Source organism: Taudactylus pleione, unplaced genomic scaffold, assembly GCF_031769625.1.
Source record: "Taudactylus pleione unplaced genomic scaffold, aTauple2 ptg000659l, whole genome shotgun sequence".
NCBI lineage: Eukaryota > Metazoa > Chordata > Amphibia > Anura > Myobatrachidae > Taudactylus > Taudactylus pleione.
The window spans coordinates 2,995,898-3,013,742 of NW_028285061.1; the positions used below are offsets into that span (position 1 = coordinate 2,995,898).

General features: G+C 45.8%; 1 protein-coding gene across 1 annotated transcript in view; it reads left to right on the forward strand.

Moving 5' to 3' along the window:
• SVIL (supervillin) overlaps window positions 1-17,845 on the forward strand; it is a 275,366-nt gene that overhangs the window by 236,207 nt on the left and 21,314 nt on the right. Inside the window, exons 30-34 of the mRNA XM_088455534.1 lie at window positions 4,607-4,782; window positions 8,208-8,355; window positions 8,879-9,155; window positions 16,056-16,204; window positions 17,547-17,652. Of these exons, the coding sequence (XP_088311660.1) occupies window positions 4,607-4,782; window positions 8,208-8,355; window positions 8,879-9,155; window positions 16,056-16,204; window positions 17,547-17,652 (856 nt within the window). The remainder of the gene's footprint in view (window positions 1-4,606; window positions 4,783-8,207; window positions 8,356-8,878; window positions 9,156-16,055; window positions 16,205-17,546; window positions 17,653-17,845) is intronic.

Below are 17,845 nucleotides of genomic sequence, written 5' to 3' on the forward strand. Positions count from 1 at the left end.
AGAAGATAAGCCTTCTGCGTGATGGGATGGGCCTCCCTCTGGGGGACCCCAGAGTGGGAGGCCGACTTCTTCAATTCGCCCAGTGCTGGCACAATACCACCACGGATGCCTGGGTGCGAGAAGTGGTCTCCCAGGGGTACGCCCTGTCTTTTCGGCACAGGCCGCCTTGCCAGTTTTTTTGCACAAGTCCTTCTCAGGACAAAACCAAGGCCTTGCAGGTTCAGGAAGCCATAGAGGCCTTGCTGACGGCGGGGGTCATTAAACCCGTACCACAGTCTCAACGTGGGATGGGGTATTACTCTACGCTGTTTCTGGTGCAGAAACCCAATGGCTCTCATCGCCCCATCCTCAATTTGAAGTCCCTGAACAGGTTTCTCAGGGTTCCCAAATTCAGGATGGAAACTTTGAGTTCCATCATACTGGCGATGGAACCGGGGGATTATATGGTCTCCCTGGATATCCAGGACGCCTACCTCCATGTGCCTATAGCAACATTGCACCAACGGTTTCTGCGGTTTGCTATTCTCCACAACCACTACCAATTCAGGGCTCTACCCTTTGGTCTCACTCAGCGATGAGAGTTTTGGGGTCCATGGTGTCGGCATTCGACATGGTGGAGTTTGCCCAGTTCCATTCCAGGCCCCTGCAGGGGCTGATTCTTTCGGAATGGAACGGATTGCCACACAGGATCCGCTCTCAGATGCTGGTGTTGGCTGCAGACAGCTCATCTCCTAGAGGGGCGCCCCTTTTGGATCCCGGAATGGGTTCTGCTCACGACAGATGCCAGTCTCCGGGGTTGGGGGGCGGTGACAGGCTCCTTGTCACTTCAGGGTCGTTGGTCGGCGGAGGAAGCGATTCTTCCCATCAACATCCTGGAACTGCGGGCAGTATACAGAGCCCTGCAGTCGTCCGGCACCGCTCTTCACGGAAGGGCCGTTCAGGTGCAGTCAGACAACGCCACCACGGTGGCGTACATCAATCACCAGGGAGGGACTCGCAGTCGAGCTGCGATGTCGGAGGTGTCCCGCGTCCTGGCTTGGGCGGAGCGCTATCTTCCAGCTCTCTCTGCAGTTTTCATCCCAGGAGTCCTCAGTTGGGAGGCAGACTTCCTCAGCCGTTACGACGTGCATCCCGGGGGAATGGTCGCTTCATCCAGAGGTATTCCAACTACTCGTGGACAAGTGGGGGCTGCCAGAGCTGGACCTGATGGCGTCCCGTCACAATCACAAGCTGCCTGTGTACGGGTCAAGGACAAGGGACGCAGGCGCAAGTCTGATAGACGCGCTGTCGGTGAAATGGCTGTTTCAACTGGCTTACTTGTTCCCTCCGATATCTCTGCTGCCTCAGGTCCTGCGCAAGTTCAAACAGGACGGAGGCACACTGATCCTGGTGGCCCCAGCGTGGCCCAGAAGGCCGTGGTACTCCGATCTGCGGAGCCTGTCCATCGACGCTCCGTACCTCCTACCTCAACGGCGGGACCTGTTGTCTCAGGGGCCCTGTCTTCACCCGGATCTGGGTCGACTATCTTTGACGGCGTGGCTCTTGAGACAGCCGTCCTGAGGTCTCGGGGCTTTTCTAGCTCCGTTATTACCACCATGCTGAGGGCGCGCAAGCCGGCTTCCGCGAGGATCTATCACAGAGTGTGGCACACTTACTTTCAGTGGTGCGAGGCCAGAAACTATGATCCCCAGGTGTTCCGGGTTTCGCGTATTTTGGCTTTCCTTCAGTCGGGTTTGGATTTAGGATTACGTCTTTCTTCACTGAATGTACACGTGTCTGCTCTGTCGGTGTGGTTCCAGCGCAGGATCGCTGCTATGCCGGACGTACACACCTTTTTCCAGGGTGTTTTGAGAATCCAGCCTCCCTTTGTGCCACCTGTGGCCCTGTGGGATTTGGCGGTGGTTCTTCGGGCCTTACAGGGTCCTCCTTTTGAGCCCTTGGAGTCAGTGGAGCTCAAGTGGCTAACTTTTAAAACTGTTTTCCTCTTGAAAATTGCTTCTGCCAGGAGGGTTTCAGATTTGGGGGCGCTTTCTTGTCGTCCCCGTTTTCTGATTTTTCATCAGGACAGAGCGGTGCTTCGCACTCGTCCTGATTTCCTGCCTAAGGTGGTTTCCAGGTTCCACATTAATCAGGAAATTGTTGTACCAGCCTTTCAGTCACCTGATCTTTCGGCTGGGGAGACTTCCTTAGACGTTGTCCGGGCACTCCAGGTTTATGTGGACCGGACTAGTTCTGTGAGGAAGTCGGATTCTTTGTTTATCCTCTTTGGTTTTCACAAGAGGGGTTGGCCTGCCAACAAACAGACTCTAGCCCGTTGGCTTCATTCTGTTATTATTGAGGCTTATATGCAGGAGGGTTTACCTGTTCCAGCCTCTGTTAAGGCTCATTCCACTCGGTCCGTGGGCCCTTCTTGGGCTGCTAGCCGTGGCGCCTCTGCTGTTCAGCTCTGTAAGGCGGCCACCTGGTCTTCCATTCAGACCTTTTTGAGGTTCTATGCGTTTGACACCTTTGCCTCTCAGGATGCATCCTTTGGGCGCCGGGTTCTCCTATCAGCACAGGAGCGTCCCCGCCCTTAGTTGGACTGCTTTGGGACATCCCCAAGGTCACCCTGTGGACCCCTATGGACCCTGAAGTAGAAAACAAGAGATATGGTAAGAACTTACCTTTGTTATCTCTGTTTCTACGAAGTCCATAGGGTCCACAGGGCACCCGCCCTGACGCACCTGGCTTCATATGGGCTCTGTGACTGGTCACCGGTTTTCCGTCTCCCATTTCTGTGAGTATGGTTCTTGTGTGTTCCAGTCTTCCTTCTCTCTGTTTCGTCTCCTCCTCCAGCCTGGGCTGCTTACCAACTGAGGTGCCTGTGGCTCGGGGGCGGGGTATAGGGGAGGTTGGACCCAAGTGCATCCTGGGAGCAGCTAAAAGCTTTAACTCCGTGGTGCCCGAGGATCCAGGATCCAGCTATACCCCAAGGTCACCCTGTGGACCTTATGGACTTCGTAGAAACAGAGATAACAAAGGTAAGTTCTTACCATATCTCTTGTTTTTTTTATTTAGATTAGTGTAAAAAAAAAAATTTTTTTGGTAGTTTCTGCCTAATGTATGTATTCAGATTGCCTGTCACATGCTCACTGACCTATGCTAGCCACATTATATTTCTAGTGAATACTGATGCTAAAATTGTACATTATCCACAGATGGGTCCTCATACGCTTCTCTTCAATACCACATGTGGCGCGAAACGCCTGCCATGAGTGATTTGCCAGGTCCCATGTGACTCTGCTTGTTCCGAGCGTCTTTCGGCCAAAAATGTATCTTAGTCACAATTTGATGTGACTAAGACGCACCAGAAGACTGCACTGGTAAATATGACATGCAACATTTGTATATCTGTGTGCAACTGAGTCTGTAAATGAAAGCACAACAGAACTTGGTGTGGAAAAAAAGCTATGTCCGCTGCATCGTAGCACTTTGTATACAGACTCAGACTCCGTCGCACACAGATATACAAGTGCCGCATACCAACTTAATCCATGCAGTGTCCTGGTGCATCATAGTTGTATCGCATTATTATGACTAAGATGCATTTTCGGTTAACAAAAAGACGCTTGGCGCAAGCAGAGTCGCTCGCTGGCATGCCCTAAGGGACTGTTTGGCATGACTGCAGCAATAGTGTATGAGGACACAGCCGTAGTTTAATATGAGGTCATGTGTACACTAGCAGCTCTTAATCCCTTCACTTTTTCACTATGGAGAGACAGATACTCGCATAGAGATCACCCATACCATGCACACAGTCTAAAGCGGATGATGGAATATGTCCTATTTTTCCCATTCTCTGTATCACACCTTTATAACTGTCATTTTATAGACTCTAAAGGTGCCTACATTCCGACGTGGAACGGAACGATATATCGGCCACATCGCTCAGTGTGTGCGGGTGATTTTGTGGTCCCGTGTATCGTTCGTCACATTTTCTGTTCTGCTGTGCATATACGGCAGATCAGAAGATCTGGCGGCCGACGCCATACCACTGGGTGCGGTGGAGGAACGATATATTCGGTGGTCGTACACTAGATTGTGCAGTGTGTATGGACCGCCCGATATATCATACTGTTGCATCTGCCGTCGCTGGGTACATACATTGTCTAGTGTGTACCCAGTATTAGATAAATGATAGCTAGAAGCTGATTGGCTGTGGGAAACTTTTTCACTTTATTTCTCTAAGGTTTGATTCATCTCACCTTTGGGGAGCAATGAGTGGGATCTGCAAATGAATGGCTCTGCTTATTGGCCGAAAGTCATTAGCACGCCATAACCAACAAAGATCAATTTGCATTAGATTATTTCCCAGACATGGTGAAGATTTTGGGTCCAAATCAGCCTGTATAATGGTGTGGCCACCAGTGAGAGCGAATAATTAAGCCCTGCAAAATGAAAATTTTTACTTTTATTCTTTGTTTCTGTTATGCAGTATATGTTGGATACAAATAAGTGTTTGGTATTAGTGCTTCTTTAATTTCCTATGTGCAGTTATTGTATTTAGAATACATAATAGTGCACTACAGATCAGAGTTAATTTATTTGTGAAAAATGAATTTTGCAGGTGCTGGTGTTTGACTTTGGCAGTGAGGTGTATGTGTGGCACGGAAAGGAGGTGACACTGACTCAGCGGAAGGTGGCATTCCAGCTAGCCAAGCACCTGTGGAACGGTGTGTTCGATTATGAGAACTGCGACATTAATCCTCTAGATCCTGGAGAATGCAATTCTCTTATACCAAGGTAGGAAATCTAAAAGCTGATCCTCAGAGAAGAAATGCTGTTCACATGCTTTGTGTTTTCTCTATATTATTGCTCACACAATGTTGGCTCGTCGGTGTATTGATTTTCTTGATTGGAGTCTACAATGGTCTGTACTCCACATGGGAGTAACTTTTAATGCATGTGTAAACAAGTAATACATGTGATGGAAATATAGCATTAACGTTGTAGAAGTCACTAGTCAGACTACACATTAAATAAGGGGTACAGTTTTTGGCACCTTACTATAAGAAGATAGAAGAGTACTTAGGCAAACTTGATAGGGTTCAGAGGCAAGGGTTAATAAAGAGTATCACGCAGATCCCAAATTCTTTTGCAATGAAAAAGGGGTTTAATATGATAGCAATAATAAATATTTTATCACCCCACTGCTTGATGATAGACCCAGTTTTGTAAGTCTATGCAGCCATCAGGGGTGGGAATGTCCGGACTGGAGTCCTGTTCCCGGACAGAAGGGGCCCACCCACTGTGCCTGCAATCTTCCATGCTGTTTGTAATCTCCTTATGCTAACCATGCCAGGATCAAAGATTGTGAATTGAATTGATTATGCTGTCTGCCACAGTCTGAATGTATTGAGTGGAATGTATTGAGTGCTGAGCTGCTCATGAGCCTGCCAGAATGTGATAGTGTGTGCATGAAGCCAGCCTCAGAACCTCAGTAATTTAAGAGTGTCCCTGTTTTATGGGATTGTGCAACAGTGTATGGCCCTGACTAAGTTCAACCCTAAGCAAAAACCTAATCCTGGTCACACTACACCACCATGCCAAATTTGGTGGAGCTAGGTACAAAACTCTGGCTGTGCATAAAGGACAAACAGAGAGAGACACACTTTCTCGCTTATTATATAGATGAGAAATACATGATCCCATATTTTCTGTAAATTATAAATGACTGACACATGAGGCATGTCTCAGCCTCTGATTACAGATAATCTGTTTTTTTAAATGAGATTGGAATGAAATCTAAAAGTTTTAGCATTGTACTAATGCTGGAATGTGTATATGAAAGCATCTAGCAGACCGTTATTTCTGTTTAGCAACCTGGGGTCATTAGAGTCAGCCAATGTATCCTAAGTTTGAAGAGAGCATTTTCAATACCAGGACTTGAGGGCCTGATTCAGAGGTGCATGAAAATCCCGCCCCAGGAATTTGTACTGAGACACTTACTAGTGTTGTCTCAATTCTGCTGCTTGCGTACAAAGATGCACCATCGATCTTCTGAGCAACACTACGGTCGCTCAGAATGTCCGTCACAAGTAAACCGCCAAGGCCTTTACCACTGCATACAAATTTCAATTTGCAGCCTGCATTTTCCTTGCCAACCCCACAAACGCTCCCTCACTGTCAATTACACTGCGTCCAAGTCCTCACTGCGACTGCCATCGGTAATCTAATATAAGCATACGCAGTATAAAATTGCTCAGATCCGCAAACATTGGCTTTGCATGCACCTCTGAATCAGGCCCTGAGCTCCTTGTCAGGTGGTTAGATTGACACTTCTCTATCAGAATCTTCTTCCTCTGGAATTTATTTATTTTAGATGTTTTATAGCTACACAACTCCTATAACCCCCCTGCTTAACATTCAATAATCTTTTTAGTCTTAAGCCACATATCCACTACACGATATATTGAACGATAACGACATCATAATTGTTCATTATATTGTGCAGTGGACAGTGCCGGCACCCTCTCTCATCCTTGAACCTGCACAACCTGACGATACCATCAGGTTGCACAGCAGGTTTGGGCAATAAACGACCAGCTGGAGCGAGCATCGCTGGTCGTTGTCAGCATATCCAATGCATGATATTGCGGATGATTGAACGATAACAACATAGTTATCGTTCAATCGTTCAAAATATCGTATAGTGGCTACTAGGCTTTAGGGTTCTATTTCACCAGTGCCCCTTGATCGAAGTACAGTTGCTGTAAATTCATTTAAGTCACCTACTGGCCTTATTGACTAGTTTATATTTACAAAAGAAAAAAAAAACAAATGTATTACATTTTTCCTATGGGAATAGCCAAAACTTTTTGATTGGAGGACATTTTACATGATTTCATCCCCTGGTTATACCCTGAAATTGAAATCATGGGATTTAAACACTTGCATCATTAAGAGATGTTAGATCATTTTGTAGAAAGAAGGCACCTTAGAGGTAACCTAATATGTAGCAATATGTTGTTTTTATGCCAATGCAACAATTTTTCAATTTAAATTTGTGTATTAACAACCAAACAGAAGTCAAAGGGTCATCTTTCTCGAAGTACAGATGTCTCCTGATACACTATTGCTGCAAGGGCGCCAAACAGCCATTCTCTGCGAGCCAGGTCCCATGTGACTGCTTTTTTTTGCGCAAATGTGCGTCTTAGTTGCATTAGTTTTCCCGATTCTGATTACGCCACATGGAGTGTTGAGGCTCAGTGTATGAGGACACATCTGTAGTTTAGGTCAATCAATTTCATAAATCTTAAAAAAAAAAAATTTCGTAACCTTACTATCTAAGTAAATGTCATTTAAATATTAAATTGTATCGATCACCTACAAATAGTGGAAACCGCAATTATGTGGTCTGAAACAATGTTCAAGGGAATACAGTTAATCCAATTACTAGGAGCCAATGACAACACTGAAATGGGACAAAATGTCAATGGTTCATTTTAATAAGTTGAGCCCTCAAAAATAGCTGCCTCCACTGTGTGTACTATGGGCATGATTCAAGGTTGTACACTATGCCGATATATACGCAGTTGAGCGATAATCTGAAGTTGCGCATGCTACAAGGTACATTATCGTAGTCGCTCTACTATTCAGCCTCAGCTACTATTCACCCTCAGTGTGATTGTCAGGAAGCGTTTGGGGGAGTTAACTGGGAGTGGCGGCAAAGAGCGCAGGTGTGTCACGACCATTTTGGGGCCGGTCACACCCTGTGTCAGTGATCCTGTACACAAGAAAAATGTCTCTGGCACCTCAGTTCCAGCAGCCATTTTGTGCGACCATAGGGGTTTCTCAGAAGACCAATAATCAAAGGATCTCGACCGATGCTGCGTCTATGTACACAGATGCTTGGATTTGCAAAGCCGCAGGTGGGCGTCTCCGTACATTCCTCTCCATCAGCGTCATTTGCATATTTTGGCGCATCCACTGCTTTAAACAGACGCATTTGCAGCATTAGCGTACAACTCTGAATCAGGCCCTATGTGGCCTGCCCACAAAAATGGCTGCCTCCACTGTGTGTACATTGGGGACAGTTTGATGGTAATTGTACTTAATAAACAAGTTCTATTAGTGTTTTCTATGTTAAATTGGTAAACGAAGACATTAGACTTCCTATCTAACCCATTGAGGCACGTCAATCTAACATTCATCATATCCGTCTTCAGGAAGGGACATGGACGCCCAGACTGGGCAATATTTGGTCGGCTGACAGAACACAATGAAACCATACTGTTCAAAGAAAAGTTCCTGGACTGGACAGAAATGAAGAAACCCAATGAGAAGACTTTGTGTGAGGAACTCCCAAAGCAAAAGGCAAAAGCGCTACATATATATACTGTATATAGTGTGTTACCTCGGTGATGTGTAGGTGCTGGGTGGATGGTTTAGTATTTGGTGTACTGCTACCTATCTGCTCTTCCACCAAGATCCACGTGCTTTATACTGCCTGGTTTTCCTCTGTGACCACATGCCATTGTTTTTTCCACTTAACTGTTTATGAAATAAAATAGTATTAACAGTCAATTTTGTATCTATTAAATCAAATGACAGGGAATTCTCACCATGTTTAAATTAAGGGAATTTCAACTTCTCAACAAACAAAATTTGATTTAAATGTAATCTCCTCAATCGGATTAAACTCATTTGCCTTAAGTAGAGGAAAGTCAGCCAGTGACACACTGTAGTGTTATCTCCTGGATTGTGATGTATAGACTAAATTGCAGGGATTAGTCATATTAATTTGAAACGGAATGCTTTGGGTAATATCACATTATTTGGAGTACCTGCAGTCTTCTCTCTGAAATGTAACCAGCTGAATGTCCGTTCCCTGTGACAGGAGGACAGGCAGGAAGATGTGAAGGCGTATGATGTCATGCTGATGGTTCCAGTCTCCCAGGCGGCTGTAGGAACGGTTTTGGATGGCTTTAATGTTTACCGTGGCTATGGGCTCATTGAAGGAGATGATGGGAGGCAATATGAGATAACGACCGTATCAGTAGATGTCTGGCACATTTTGGAATTTGACTACAGTCGGCTGCCGAAACAGAGCATCGGTCAGTTCCACGAGGGTGATGCGTATGTGGCGAAATGGAAGTACTTGGTGAGCACAACAGGTGAGCTCAGTTCAGTAGAGTACCATTGGTGTTCTATGGCTTGACACTGTAAAACTATATTTCTCCTTCATCCACTAGGGGACACTGGAGTTCAAGACAGTGGGGTATTGACGGTGGTAGAGCAGAGCCTGGCACTTTAAATAATTCTGAATTGTGACTGGCTCCTCCCCCTCTATGCCCCATCAGCCCCAGTTTTTAGAATGTGCCCGAGAGAGCCGGTCACATAGGGCTGAGCTCCAGCCCACACTTAGTATTTTTTCTTTTATTTCAACTTTATTTTAATTTCTAGCTTTCACAAAGCATTGAGGACAGGCTGACAGAGTACTGCGTCTGTCAGCCTGCTACATGGAGGCATCAGGAGACCCGCCACCACTAAAAAGAGTGTGTGTCGGAGTCCCAGGCACCCTGGCAGTAGCTCAGGGAGGACACGCCACAGCTTAATATAGAGGCTGTGTCCGTGCTTCCGAATGCCTAGCCGCAGCCCTGATGCCAGCAGTGGTAAGTATAGCTCTGTCCCCTTATGGGGAACGGAGTTTAATCTGCGGCCCCTCTGCCCCCTCCCAGGCTCAGGTGGTATATACTGTAGTATAACCCCTCCTGGAATCCTGTTATAATGCCGCTAGCGTTATTACAAGGGGCGGAGGTACCGCGCATAGAGCGCGGATACATGTACAGGGAGACTGTTCAGACAGTCTGTAATGTTGCTGCCTAGCAGCATGCCTGATCCCTGCACGATGAGCGCTGTCTTACTTTATAGAGCCTGACAGCGCTCTGTTTGCTGCTCTCACGAGAGCCGAATCCTCCCTCTGCTATATCCCCACGGGGAGGGAGCCTGCCGCGACCCGCTACTCCCATAAGGGAGTCTACATTGCGCAGCAGCGCGGCTGTTCCCTGCCGCGCTGGCGCTTGAAGAAGCACTGGCGCTGGCTTCTGCAGGGGGAGGAGCACAGCCGCCGGAGAGCGATGCTGTTATTCACAGCGCTCTCGGCTGCTGGTTGTGGCGCCGGAGATTGCACCGGCGCTGGCTACAATTGGCCGCATGGCGGGGCTTAGGGAGCTGCTCAGCGCGGCTGTTCCCTGCCGCGCTGGTGCTTGTAGAAGCGCTGGCTTCTGCACACAGCCGCCGGAGAGCGAGGCTGTTATTCACAGCGCTCTCGGCTGCTGGTTGCGGCGCCGGTGCTTGTATGAAGATGCACCGGCGCTGGCTATTACGTTCCCGCTCCCCCACTCGCATTATGCCTGTATACCAGCCATTGTTTGCGCCCCGCCCGCTTATTGATAAGGGGCGGAGTCTAGTCCATGCTGGCGTGCACAGATGCCGCCATTACCTCCAGCGAGTATTCTAAAACAGCATATGCACCTGCCTTAAAAGGAGCCGGGGCTTATTGCCAGCATCTCCTGCATCCTCACTCTGGAGTTCTGTGGGGGGTGCAACCCTTAACAGGGTTGTGGGTTTTATTCCCAGTACGTCCCTAACTGTTTGGAGTTTGTATGTTCTCCCTGTGCTTGCATATGGCCTCTTCCGTTTTTTTCTTTACTTAAACCTACAGCACCTGGTCTTATTAGGTTTAACGGCACAACTGTGGAGTTTGTAATTTAACCTGCAGTCTTTATATAGATTCTGGCTCTGCCTCATCTCTGTTATATTGCACGTCTGTAGTTCCCCTACGGAACTGGGCAGTGTACTGGTTTAATATTATATTTAAAAGAAAAAACAAAAAAAAAAAAAATGAAGCACTGGGAGGAACATGCCTCAGCCTAATATAGAGGTTGTGTCCACGCCACTTTGCCCACCACATATCTATCAGCGCCTACGGCCACACGCCCGATCTCGTCTGATCTTGGACGCTAAGCAGCGCCAGGCCTGGTTAGTACTTGGATGGGAGACCGCCTGGGTATACCAGGTGCGGCAGGCTTATTACATTGAACATCTGGGGCAAATATGCTTGATGTGTAACAGAATAATGCAGTGTGTTTCTTCCATCTTTAGCTGCCAGAGATCACTCTGCCTGTGTATTGTATGCATAGTCGGGCCACTGTTCTGGCTGCTGCCAGAAATTACGGTTATTGCATATCTTTAACTCAAGGTTACAAAAAGGGTGCGTCCCAACCTCAGGCTTATGCCTCACATTGGCTCACCTTAAGAATGAGCCGTACTCTTCTCATGCATATATGTGGCTGCACATATGTTAAATCTCAACAGCCTTCGGTGCTTACCTTAGAAGGTATGCATCTATATGGATTTATATCTTCTTTATTCCCTTCGGCAGCACACACAACACGAAGTAGTAACATATGGCCGTTGTGGTGGTTGGCATTGCTGTCTCGCATCACTGAGGTCATCTTTTGATTTCCATCATCTGGAGCCAGAAGGGCACACCTGATAAGGCGAGTACACCGGTAACGGAAGGGTCCCAGGATGGCAATCAGTCTAGGATAGTTCGTTGCTAACATTTCCTGCCCCAACGCCGTAGCAGAATGACAGCCACGCGCGGCACATGAGCAGTCTCCCTGCGTGGAGGTAAGCCACATGTATGTATATACTTGTATTTTAAACTAAACCCGGCGTTAAGACCTGGGGCTCAGTTCCTTCCATGGCTCTAACTATTGCCCATGTTATATTTTTCAAATTATATCGTCACCTACTAATCTTGTATGTAGGTACGCGTAGGCATGTGGGGATTTGTGTGTGTATGTGTATATATATATATATATATATATATATATATATTTTGCTTCTTATCCTTACCATTAAAGCAGGGGTAGGATATGTTCTTCTCAGTTTTATGTCTGATACCTAGCATATTTAAAGAGGATGCTGCGACGAGAGGCTGGACTCTCCTGATCTGGTAGTTTGTTCTATAACTCCGCTTACACCATCTCTCCCTAGGGATTGGGTGGTGTGTGTGTATATGTATATAATTATGGATATGTGTAGGTATGCCTATACTTCCACAATCATTAAGGTACATATTATTCCACGTCTGGAAAGCTGCCAGGGTTTACCAGAAGCTGTCTGTTATATCCATACATATATATGGTGGCTCTATAGACTAGAGTCATGTTCTGCAGCTTACATAGGATAGTCACAGGTTCCTACGGCATTGCTTCTAGTATGGACTCTATACATGTCCTGGGGCCTTCCTGTATGTCCACACATGTATATGTACTTACACCCGCCTCGGGTTATAGTCCTGTTTCCATCAGTCTATATCTACGGCGTCCACTTCGGGGGACCTATTAATTACAACTACACTCTAGGGCGCACTTAGTAACCAACTTGTAAGACACTAGGAATGCAGTGTGTGTATATATAGATATAGCATGCTGATCTCCTATTGCGGGATATATATATGTGTGTTTGTGTATATGTATGTAGCGTGCTGATCTCCTGGTGCAGGAGTTTGACAACTGACTTACTATGTCGGTACTAACTCTTCCTTTCAAAGAGTGTGCCTTTTCATGCAGCTATGTTTATGTGTGTGTATGTGTATATATACTGATATATTCCCGTTCCTTGTATGAATTTTCCTAATAATTGGAGAAATCTGTTTTTGGCCCTGACTGGCGTTATCACTACATATATATATCTCTTCTTACTTGGGATAATTAGCGCATTCTATGTCTATGTACAGGTACCTTTCCCAGTATCGATTCTGGTACTTTATATTATTGTCTTGTCGCATATCTCAATAAAATGGGTATCTGATGGTCCTTTGGGTACATTTCCTATCAGTACATAGAGAATCCAGGATCTATTCCATCATGGCTTATTTAGTTAATTTACATGAGGCCTAGGGCCACCCGCCGATATAGGCAGGGTCTGGCCTGGGTTGTATCAGATTGTGGGCGTAATACACACTTCACCATTATAAGTGTTAATGTAAGGATACACTAGCAGACCGTTTTTGGGGTATGTGTAATCTCTATATGGATACATATCCCTAATGGAACAGGCTCAGGTATAGCGTCCTGTTGTACGGCCTTCTTGTCTCCACTAACAATTTGCTAGTTTCTACAGTATTTTCTTCTGCAGCATCTCCAGACTGAAGTCCGTGCTGTAGAGCATTGATCTTTGCCCACTGAGGCTACTCTCTGTACCTGTCGTGGTGGGTTGCTGTGAGATGAATAAGGTCAGTGACATTCTACATAGCGTCCAGAGGGCTTCTGGTCGCTCACAGGTAAGCGGGCTTACCCCACTAATACCTCGGAAGATGCTTCCTATTCATGCATCCTGACATAGCTGTTATTCTATCTTACGCACCCTAGCTGCTGTCCTAGCAGCCTTCAGTTCTTTTAAATCAGTTGGCTGTACACTTTAGAGCTTTCCTGGTGTGTAGGTGCATAGTTGTAACATTGAGATTTGTGACCCTATTCTACTGGAATCTGTTGGGTTTATGGACTGAAGCGCATCTATGGGCTAATGCACATTTTTACTATAAAGTGTGACAGTCTCTATGTTCCATACAGGGGGCCTGGTTTGTTTCCTGTTCAGTATCTGTTGATAAATTCAGCACACTGACAGGTACCTGAATGGTACCTTCATAGTTGTCCTAGTGCTTTAGCCTTGCGGATGGGATACTTCCCTATATTGGTAACTCTCCCTGGGTGGAGGTGGCATCCGTGCTCTTTTTCTGCTAAGGGTATCCTGGGTGTTTTCATACTATGTTCAGGCCAGTAGTTGGTACTGATTACACTCTACCATCATGTAGGAAGTTGTCTGCTGTTTGATAGGAGGGGTGGTACTGCCGTCTGACCCACTGGAAGGAATTGTAGTCTCAATCCTCTCGTATCCGCCTCGTGCCCAGTGGGATCGCCACTCGTTGACAACTTCTATGGTCTAAACCTTCCACTGGTTACCAACCCTTTAGTAGTTGGACCTCGAGAATGGTTCAGGGCGACTGTTAGGTCGTGACTCTTGCCTCCTTGTTTGCTTGGTTAGGAGTCTGTGGACGGGTTCAGCTCCGTCTCTGTATATTGGTATCATTATACTTTTATCTATATGATTGATGTCCCGCAGTGCTGGGATTCTGCTGTCTGAGACTGTTGCAGCTTCCTGTAGTTGTCGCTGGTACGGTTTTCTCGAGTTTTGTTCTCATGCTACTGCCATTCTATGGATTCTAGTTGGGATTTTTCTGCTCCCAGCGGTCTTGCTTGGTCTGTTTTTGGCTGAGCTTACGGTGTTCTGATGCTTCTCATCTGCGGCTACTCTCTAGCCGTATTCCATTGAATTTACGCTGTAAGTTGTGGAATGTCTGTGACTGTTCAGCAAGGAGCTCTGATTGTCTCCTGGCTCTACGACATGCCTCCAGTCTTGGGCTGTCCCTGTGTCGGTTGGCCGAAAGGTCGGCAAGTTCTCCGCGCTTCCCACCCGGGAGGTTGGCTTTGGGACGTCCCCACTGTCTTGAACTCCAGTGTCCCCTAGTGGATGAAGGAGAAAACAGGATTTTGGTACTTACCGATAAATCCCTTTCTCCGATTCCACAGGGGACACTGGACGCCCGCCCAGCGCTGCGTTCCTGCCGTTTTGTTGGGTCCTTATCTAGTTGTGTGACTGCATGTGTTCCCTGCAGTGGGTTCCTCTGTTTTCCTTCAGTCGGTATTGTTCCGTTCTGTGGTCTTCTCCTTACCGTCTCCTCTCGGGCTCAGTTCTTAAAACTGGGGCTGATGGGGCATAGAGGGGGAGGAGCCAGTCACACTTCAGAATTATTTAAAGTGCCAGGCTCTGCTCTACCACCGTCTATACCCCACTGTCTTGAACTCCAGTGTCCCCTGTGGAATCGGAGAAAGGGATTTATCGGTAAGTACCAAAATCCTGTTATACAGTACTGTGTGTGTATAGCATAGGATATTGGGTGTCTGCTTTTAAAAGTTTGTTTTATTCTAATCCTTGCTGATCCATATCTGCGGAATAGAAATAATAAATACATGTAGAACTAAACTAGATTCCTACAGTGCTATGTCATATTTATATTAAATATATCATTTAATAACGCTTACTTTAATTCAGGACAAGTATATTGAAAATATAGAATATGTAAAAATATAGCATTCTAACATAATTGCGTGGCCATTGCGGGGCTCGGATTGCTAGCTCGCCGCTCCGAGGTCAGAACGTGTATGCTCAGAAGATACCCCCTGCTCTCTTGAAATCAGATCTGGGGTCCGGTAGGCTAGAGTAGCAACGCTAGAGTGGGGAGTTTGACTGGGGCGGTACACCTGTCAAACCGTAACGCAGGTGTCCTAAGGCGAGCTCAGGGAAGGACAAAAACCTCCCGTGGAGCTAGAGGGCCTGTCTACAGTATGCACTGTACACCACCACTGATATGCTCTACTAACCTCCTATCTAGCATGGGTTTTATAAATGGTACAATCGGTGGCTCTCCTCCTTTTATAAAGGCATGACCAAATGAAGTCTGTAAAATACGTTGTAACATAATGTGAATCATGCCCAGGTTAGTGTAATGTTGTGATCTCATGTATGTACTTGGCTGCAATGTAAGATTCAAACTGGATTTGAAGGTTTGTTACGTTTGTGTTTATATATGTTGAATGTATTATTCTGCAATGGCCTTCTAAAGACTTGTACACACACATGCACTGGAAAAGTAACTTTCATTTTTCCAAATGCATTTGATATCTTGCGTTGCCAGTACAATCTAATATATTGGTAGTATGCTTAATGAATGGGACATGCTGCGTTGTAAAATTGTGCTTGTCATGCATGTTTCATGTGTTTTGTAAAAAGCACAATAAAAGTGAATAATATAAACATGACCTTGAACTTAAGGCTCACAAATTGTGCGTGGCACCTACCTGTACATACATTGGCGATACCTGTTCATACATTGGCGATACAAAGCAGAGATTCTAATATTTTTTCTAATCTTATTTATATAGTTGGACAACGGCAAAAAACAGAACATGTGAGGGTGGCCGGTAAAGAAAAGTGCGCTTACTTCTTCTGGCAGGGCCGCCATTCAACTGTGAGCGAAAAGGGCACGTCGGCGCTAATGACCATCGAGCTGGACGAGGAGAGAGGAGCGCAGGTACGTTACTTCATATTGGCTTTTAGATTAGCAATTTAATTTCCTCTAATGCTCATTTTATCTCCAGTGACTGGTTAAACCATTGTACAGTATTGAACAAGGGATTGAGATGCTTTTCGTATTACTGTAGTAGGCATTGAATTAATTGCCTGGGGGTGCAGGGGTTGTAGGTAATGATGTCACTGACATAGTGGAGCACTGCTGTACGGCTTAGGCTAATTGAGATATATGTGTACATGCATTACTTACATGAAAGGCATTGAAAATACTGCAGGGGGACATCTGTCTCAGATCATTAGAAATTACATTTCGGTTGATGTAGATGCTTTTTTCCAGTCTTCTTGTGCTGTCTCCTGTTCATTCTTAACATATAGCAATGAGCTTTTAGAAGAGCATATTTTCACCACCTAATTATTTTTTTCCTTCAGCAGTTGGGGAATGCAGATGGTGAGCTATATTTCACCCATAGGATACAGGGAACTGGGACATAAATACAGACAACTCTTTTCCTGCAAATCCTCTTATTGCTCTGTCCCTCCTGAAGTCTTTTTCCAGTGCCCTCCATATTTATTTATGTAACTTTTTTTTTAATTGACAATTGAGGGTCAATGTTAGTTGTCCCCTGGATTGTGGCAGAATGTTTGTCCTTCATGCTGTCTATCCATATGGCCTACATTTGTGATGTCCTTACTCCCATTTCTGTCCCTGCCCTCAGCCACTGGTCAGTGGACCTCTGACTGCATAGAGTTTAGAGGAGTTGTAGCTTCAGTGGTCCTTCTGTCTTCATCACCACTGTGTTCTCCAAGCATGACTGCATTTTGGCCTCGGTACCTGCCGGAGGGATTTGAATTCAGCAATGTAATGTACCTGCTACCCAGCTTTGTCAGCTGAGCACCTCATTTCATGCTTTCAGAATAGTAGTTTACACGAACAGTGGCTGCAATGTGAGGGGTCCTGCAGGAGTGTGAGCTTCCAAGGGATTTCTCTGGAAACTTCCGCTTGTAGTTTGTGCAATTGTGAATGTACTGTATAATGCGACTGCAAATTTTAATAAACTCCATAACCTGTATAAAAGGGACTTTACAACTATAAGCTACCCAATTTGAATGGTCTATATTTGCTAATGATTGCTTTATGTCAAAGGTCAGTCACCTGTGGTGCTCAGGGTACCTCTGAATAAAAAGGTCCAGCATGCCTTGCATGCAAAAGGCTGAATATGCATTCTGTGGTCTGCATAGATCCACAGCAGCTAAAGACACAAGTCTGACTTACACGTAAAGACTTCAAGCCTACAGCAAAGATTTTGTTTTATAACTAAATTGATTTTCTTTGATTTTTCCAGGTACAGGTACTTCAGGGCAAAGAGCCTCCATGTTTTCTACAGTGTTTCCAAGGGGGAATGATTGTCCATGCTGGGAGGAGAGAGGAAGAAGAAGAGAATGCACAAAGTATGTCACATTGGAACTTTACAGTTATAATTTCGACAATAAACATGTCGGCATTTACAGAATGTTATATGAAATGCCGACAGTCTGCACTGACCAGTAGTGGAGGTTAGGGGTAGCACTAGGGTTAGGTTACAGAAGGAGAGGTTAGAGTTAGGCACTAGGAGGAGGTTTGGGGGTTAGGGGTTAGTCATAC